Raw genomic sequence first — 7,500 nt, 5'->3', positions numbered from 1 at the left:
ATTTGATCTGTGTCACTTTATCGCTCTCCTTTGCTCTTTCTCTTTTCCACTATCTCTCTGTTTCTCTCCCCCTCTGGTATTTCTCTCTCTCTCTCTCTCTCTCTCTCTCTCAGGTGTCTATAGCAGGGCAGCCAGCGGGAGTGGAAACAGCCAGGGCCAAAATCCGGGTAATTTACATGCAGTATATTAGATGCCACTTATGAAATCTGTCCCTTTCTTTGCATCCCCCTGGTGGTCTTTGAAGGAACTACAGTACTGAGTAGGTTTCTCCTTTAGGGAATGTTTCCTTGTTTACTTCATTACTGTCACTTTTTCTGAATGTGCTACAGCATGCTCTTTATTATTATTGATTATTTCATTGTAACAGCATGAGTCCCAGAGGGTGCAACTTCCTACAGATTAGAATAAGTGATGATTCAATTCTCGTTCTCTCTCTCTCTCTCTCTCTCTCTCTCTCTCTCTCTCTCTCTCTCTGTCTCTGTCTGTAGGAGTTGATGTCAGTGGTGTTGATGTTTGAGTGTGGGGGATTTGTCGAGTCTCTGGACCTCAGCGCTCCAGTCATCCAGCACATCGCTCAGTCCTGCGGCGTCACTATTTCATGCAAGCCGCCGTCCCATATCTACTGCAATACTGCTGTCATCCGTGGTAACCAAAGCAACATTGCAGCAGTCAAGGTACAGCAGAAAAATAAATATTTTTGTCCAAATGGTGTGTGTGTTTGTGATATTTAATATTGACTGCATCCAAACTATTAGAGAAACACTTGTGCAACTTTTTTGGTTAAATACGTTATTCCATAACACAGAACACGTTTAATATTTTAGGTTGTTCAAAGTAGCTACATTTAGCTCGGATGATAGCTTTGCACATATATGACATTCTCTCATCAGATTCATAAGGTAGTCACATGGAATGGCTTTTACTTTAACACCAAACATATCCCTAAGTGCAATTGCCAAAACCATCAAACAAGCACTCGTGAGGTCCGTCCCAGAAAGGAACCCTAAGAGCTACCTCTACTGCAGAGGATAATTTGAATAGAATAATCAGCCTCAGAAACCACTGATTTACATAAATGCTTCTCAGAGTTCTCAGAGTGACAGACATTTTTCAACATCCACTATTCAGAGGTTCATGGTTGAATTGGTGTGTCTGGTCTTCATTGTCAAAGAACAACAAGCAGTAGAGACTTTTTTGGGACAAGAAAAACAAGGAATTGACATTAGATCAGTGGAAAACTGTTATTTGTTGTGATGACTCGTTTAAAATGTGTGTGTTTGTCAGATGTGATATACGGATGGTTCCTGAATGTGTGGTTCCCACTGTGAATCATGGAGGAGGAGGTGTAGGGGTGCCTTGCTGGCAACGCTGTTGGTGATTTAGTTAAAGTTGAGGAAACATGCCATCCTATCTTTATTTGCACTTAGTGGAACCATCAGTTGTTTTTTAACAGATCAATGACCCCAAACACACCTCTAGGTTATATATAAGAGCTATTTGTCCAAGGAAGAGAGTGACGGAGTGCTCCATCAGATGACTTGGCCTCCACAATCGCCCAATCTAAATCTAATTGAGATGTTTTGGGACAAGTTGGACCGGAGCGTGAAGATAAAGCAGCCACAAGCACTCAACACCTGGAAACTCTTTAAGGTTGTTGGAAAACCCTTCTAGGTGACTACCTCATGAGCCTGACTGAGAGTAAGCCAAGAGTGTGTGAATCGGCCATCCAATCAAAAGGAGGCTAATTTAAAGAATCGGAAATCCAAAATATATTCTGTGGTGTTTACCTCAGTTTTATTTCAGTGCACAATCCCATACATGTGAATGAAATAAAAAATGAACAACAGAGGTCACATGGTCTTCTAATAATCTTTAAGAATGATATTAAGCACAGTTTTGTGACCCAGGCGTCAGGGCGGAGATGAGAGAAGGGAATGGGAGTATGCACTTTTGCAGTTTTTACTCCTTTTAGAGAAGGAGAGAGAAAGTAGGTCACTGTGTGGTAAGTGTATGTGAAAGGGATTATGTGGTTTAATGTGCAGCTTCCAGCAGTTCAACTACATCAAGCAGTTCCTTGATCTCTCACACACACACACACACACCCACACACACACATTCACTCACTCACTTACTCACTCACTTTCACACACTTTGACTCAAACATTCTCATTCACACTCATACACTTACACACACACACACACACACACACACACACACACACACACACACACCCACACACACACACTAATTCACACATACTCAAACTCAGCACAGTCAGATCTTTAGCTTAGACTTGTATAAAATACAGACTTGTGTATAAACATCTGTATTAGGGCCGGAGCTATCGATTATTTTAGTAATTCAAACAACTATTATTTCAACGATTAATCGAGTAATCGGATAAGAAGTACTTTTTTTTAAATTAAATAACAATACTAAATATAAAAGAGAAAATAAGACAAGTCTCTTAAAATGAACAAGCAGCTTGTTTCCTTTTTAGACAAATTAACCTTTTATTGCTGAAATTGCATACCAGAATATCTGTGAATACTAAACCCATTCGGTGCATTTAATCCCCATATTACATCAAATGTACGTCCGTACATGTACATACAAATATATACATAAAAAAAATCATAAATGTATATACTTTTTAAATAAATACATTTAATATATATGTATGTGTATATAATTACTTAAAATGATTCAAAACTTTGTCTCTTTTTTTGGCCTGAATCCTTTGGAAGGTTTTTTTTTTTTTTTTTTTTGTAAAAAAATATATGAATATATTTTATAAATATATATATTTTTGCCTAATTCCAACTTTTTTTTTCCCAATTCTAATTTCATTTCTCATAATTCTGACCTTTTTTCTCGTGATTCTGACTTTCTGTCCTCGTAAACATCTGACATTTCTGGTGCATCCTCTGGTAACCATGTTGTGGTCCTGAAGTTTAAAGCTGTTGGTGTAAGCTCAAATATTTACTTTATTTTCGTAATTATTATAATTTTTTTTATCTCAAAATACTCGAAGATTAAATTCGTATTGCTATGACTTTAATCTCGTAATTTCAACCGTATTTTCGTAATTTCGACTTTATTACTGTACTGTATTAAGTACTGCTACGACTTTATTTTTGTAAAGTTAAAATACTTCAAATGTATATATTTTTTTCCTCTTTCTTGTTTTTCTATGACTTGAATCTTATCATAGAGTTTTTTTTTTTTTTTTACATTTCATCAAAACCCTGTCATACATTATATTTGGCTTTGCTTTTTCTATTATTAATTAATAAAAACAATCGATTTGACGTGCAATTTTAACGTAACGTGTGTAAACGTGTGTATGGTGTATTTATCTGGGAACCTGCTTTCTAACTTTCCTGTGTGTGTTTGTAGCGTGGTGCAGCTTTGCTGTTGGATCACCTGGCCGGCTCCATGTCCGGCTCAGTCACGGTCAGCACTCAGCTGGACATCGCTCCTCAGCACCACCTGAGCCTGCTGGGCCGAAATGCCGCCAACCTCAAGCACATTAGCCAACGCACCGGTGCCCACATCCACTTCCCCGACCCCAGCACATTGTTACCCACTCACGCTCACACACGCCGATCCAGCGTCTACATTCAAGGCAGCATCGACGCCGTGTGTGACGCCAGGCAGCAGCTCATGGTATGTGCACATACACGCATGTTTCTTAGTGATATTCACTCAATCAACTCTAGTAAATGCTTTTTATTATAAATGCTAGACAGAATCTTTATTAACAAGAATGACCCATTGTAGTTCTTGTGGAAAGGATGTTCATAAGCACATACCAGTTTTATGGCCAGGTGTCCACAACTCAAACTTCGGTGTGTGTGTGTGTGTGTGTGTGTGTGTGTGTGTGTGTTAAAACTGAGTTTTTAATTAAAAAATGGATACTGTATTAAAAACAAGCAAACAAAGCTCTTCATGTCAAAAACTACTGAACTTTATTATTACAAAAAAAAAAATTGACTGAATTATGAACATTTGTTAAGTGAAATAATATAAAAATATGAATAAATATAATTAAATAAATATAATATAGCGCTCTCCGAGCAGCGCGCAGTCTCACATGTAAAAACAACACGTGGCATCAGTGATTCACCTCTAGAGGCCGCTGTCGTGATGACAGTGGTCCAGCAATCAGCTACGTGTGCCAAATAATCTGCAAAAGTGATTAATCGATGGACCTCAAACAAGGAACAAACTTATACATTTTTTTAATCGCGTTATCTGTGTAAAGCTGCTTTGAGACAATGTCCATTTTAAAAGCACTCTACAAATAAAAATATATTGAACTGGAAGGAAAAAAACTGACTGTCATAATCTTGTGAATTTAAACACCGTGATGGCGTATAAGATAAGAAAATTAAATCAGAAGTTTGTGGAAATTTTCCTTAATTTAAGACAAAAAACTAAATAGAGGCTCTGCTAGTTTTTTAAGGAGTACTTGCAGCAAAAATGTTCTTTCATTAATGGGACATTGTATTAAAATGGAAACGGCAGATCTGTCTGTGGTAGGTAGGTTGCATCAACAATGCAGCACTTCAATCCCACGGACCAGGCCCACTCAAGCGCACTAATAAATTCAGAACCGATGATCCAAATCAGACGTACTTAATAGTTTGATTATCTTCCGAAGGAAAGTCCAATTCAGCCCGAGATCTAAATCTTGCGATTGTGCATTACTATGACTATTCTTCCTTTCTGCTGTTTTTAGTTCTCACGTAACAATGTCTCATTTGTCAGATTGACAGACAAAAGTATTGAAACAATTGATTTCCCAGCAATATGTGTTTACACATTACACATTACATTTATATAGCGCTTTTCTGCAGCACTCAATGCGCTTTACATATGAAAGGGGAATTCTCCTCAACCACCACCAATGTGCAGCATCCACCTGGATGATGCGACGGCAGCCAAATTGCGCCAGAACGCCCACCACACACCAGCATATTAGTGGAGAGGAGATAGAGTGATATAGCCAATTAATATGAGGGGATGATTAGTAGGCCAGCGGGTAAGTTTTTTTGGCCAGGATGCCGGGGCACACCCCTACTCGTTTTTCGATAGACATCCTGGAAATTTTTATGACCACAGAGAGTCAGGACCTCGGTTTAACGTCTCATCCGAAGGACGGTGCGTTTTGACAGTATAGTGTCCCCGTCACTATACTGGGGTGTTAGGACCCACACAGACCACAGGGTGAGCACCCCTGCTGGTCTCACTAACACCTCTACCAGCAGCAACCTGGTTTTTCCCAGGTGGTCTCCCATCCAAGTACTGGCCAGGCTCAGCCCTGCTTGGCTTCAGTGGGCAAGCTGTCTTGGGCTACAGGGTGATATGGCTGGATTAATTCCCAAATTGTTACCACAAGGTTAGAGGAATACAACTGTTTAGGACGTCTTTGGATGCATAGTATAAAAGTATTCTTCGACTTAAACTTGGAGACCCAAACCTGTTCCAGCATGACAATACCCCTGTGCACAAAACCAGCTGATGAGTTACATGGGATGGAGTGGAAATCTTGACCCTATTTAACACCTTTGGGTTGAATGTGAAAACTGACTAGACCCCAGGTCTCCTCACCTCACCTATACTTTACTAACAGCCTTGTAGCTGAATGAATCTCCAAAATCTCCAAAAGCACACTCCAACATCCAGTGGAAAATCTTCCCAGAAGAGTGGAGGGTAACAAATGCAAATCTTATGGTCAGGTGTCCACAAACTTTTCTCAATATCATGTGTATAATATTTAGTACAGTACCAGAACGGGGAACGGATTTCTCTGAATATTTATAGAAAAAAATGTTGAGAAAAAAACAAATTAATTTACAGTCCGTCTTTACCTGTCATCGTACCACCTCAGGGCCAGAACAGAAAAGAGTGTTGAGAGCTGGTGTCTTTGCCTAATACATGCTGATAACTGAATTTCTACATTAACTGATTTTTGCTCTGCTGTAATTAAAAATAAGTCTCAAGTCAATTAAAATGATTTTATTTTGCTCTTTGAATGACTTTGTTGGTAATTGCTTTTTATTTCTAGCTCTTTAAACAGATAGATTAGAATCTTCTTTCTTTTCCAGTTTCTTTGCCGCATTTTTTATTCATTCTAATTAAAATTCTTATCAGGTGCATGCAACGTGTAACTGCCTTTTATCCTTCCCTTTTCTTCTCCTTTTTTCGATGTCACACGCTTCTTTAATATCCTGCCTCTTTCCTTTGCTCCCTATATCATCCCCTCGAAGCTCTTATTTTCTTTTATCGACGTTTTTGTTTGGTGATTCTTTATTATGGCCTTGGGAAAGTCCCTCGATGAATACTGTTTTGAATTTTTTTTTTTTTTTTTTTGGAAGAAGAAGAAGCAGATGGCCTGCTTTTACTCCTGCCAAGAATCCATACAGTCTAGAGCAGAGAAACTCTGGATACTATTCGACTGGATTATTGCAAACAGAACCGGTTTTACTTGCAGATTTCTATGGAATCACGTCAGGATTCACCATGTTGAGATTGCATTTGGATTAAAAGCTGGAGGGTTTAATAACTCAAATTAGACATGCAGATGTTCATCATTCCAGCCCTGTTTTCTTTTTTTTATCCTCTCACACCTGTGTTTCTCTTCTTGTACCGCTGTGTGGCACTGTTGTGTGTTTCTACTGTTGATCTGCAACCGCTCATATTTTTTATTGTGTTGAATGAGAAATTATCTATCTATCTATCCATCCATCCATCCATCCATCCATCCATCCATCCATCCACACACACACACACACACGGATGGTCCCATAGTTACAATGGTTCGACTTACGATTTTTCAATCTTACGATGACGAGAGCGATATGAGAAATTGTAAAAATATAAAACATATGAGCGTATCTCTCACCCTGTGAGATGCCCCACTCTCACAGCGATTTTAGTGATAAAAGCATGTCTTCCAAGCGCCAAGTATGTCTCCTGCTGGTAGCGAAAAAAAGAAGAGAAAAAGCCATCAGTTTAGAGCAGAAAATGAAAATTATAAATCAGGCTGTCACTGTCATCGCACCATCTTCAACTTACGACTGGGTCGTCGTAACGTATCTCCATCACAAGTAGAAGACTATATATACTTTTGAACATCCCCTTCCACATTTTGTCCCCATTTGCTGGTATGATAACCAGTCTTGGAATGAACCTCATATGGCTGGAAAAGTCAGGTGTCTCAATACTTTTGTCCATAAACTGTATCTAATCCTGATGAAGTATTATAATAAAACACAGGGTGATATTTGGTTATAGCAAGGTCCGCATCCACTGTCATGGATTAGTGGAATATTTTCCAAAAACAGCACGTTTTATTCCTTTTATCCCAGTTTACTTAGTTACTTAGTAACTAAAAAGTGCTGTGAAGCAATTTAGTTTGCTAGAACCATTGTGTCTTTTACATTCTTTGCCGTTGAGCTGTTACTATAGAAACAATAACGTATTCGAACAAG

The 7,500-nt window shown here is 38.7% G+C and overlaps 1 protein-coding gene across 2 annotated transcripts in view; it reads left to right on the top strand.

Moving 5' to 3' along the window:
* Positions 1-7,500, top strand: part of bicc1a (BicC family RNA binding protein 1a) — a 58,870-nt gene that overhangs the window by 37,245 nt on the left and 14,125 nt on the right. For both annotated transcript variants that reach the window (XM_046856051.1, XM_046856049.1), the window contains exons 6-8: positions 114-167; positions 489-674; positions 3,401-3,670. In XM_046856051.1, the coding sequence (XP_046712007.1) occupies positions 114-167; positions 489-674; positions 3,401-3,670 (510 nt within the window). The remainder of the gene's footprint in view (positions 1-113; positions 168-488; positions 675-3,400; positions 3,671-7,500) is intronic.

Source organism: Silurus meridionalis, chromosome 8 (assembly GCF_014805685.1).
Source record: "Silurus meridionalis isolate SWU-2019-XX chromosome 8, ASM1480568v1, whole genome shotgun sequence".
NCBI lineage: Eukaryota > Metazoa > Chordata > Actinopteri > Siluriformes > Siluridae > Silurus > Silurus meridionalis.
The sequence above is the reverse complement of the archived record's forward strand: the minus strand, read 5'-3'. Positions and strand labels throughout refer to the sequence as shown.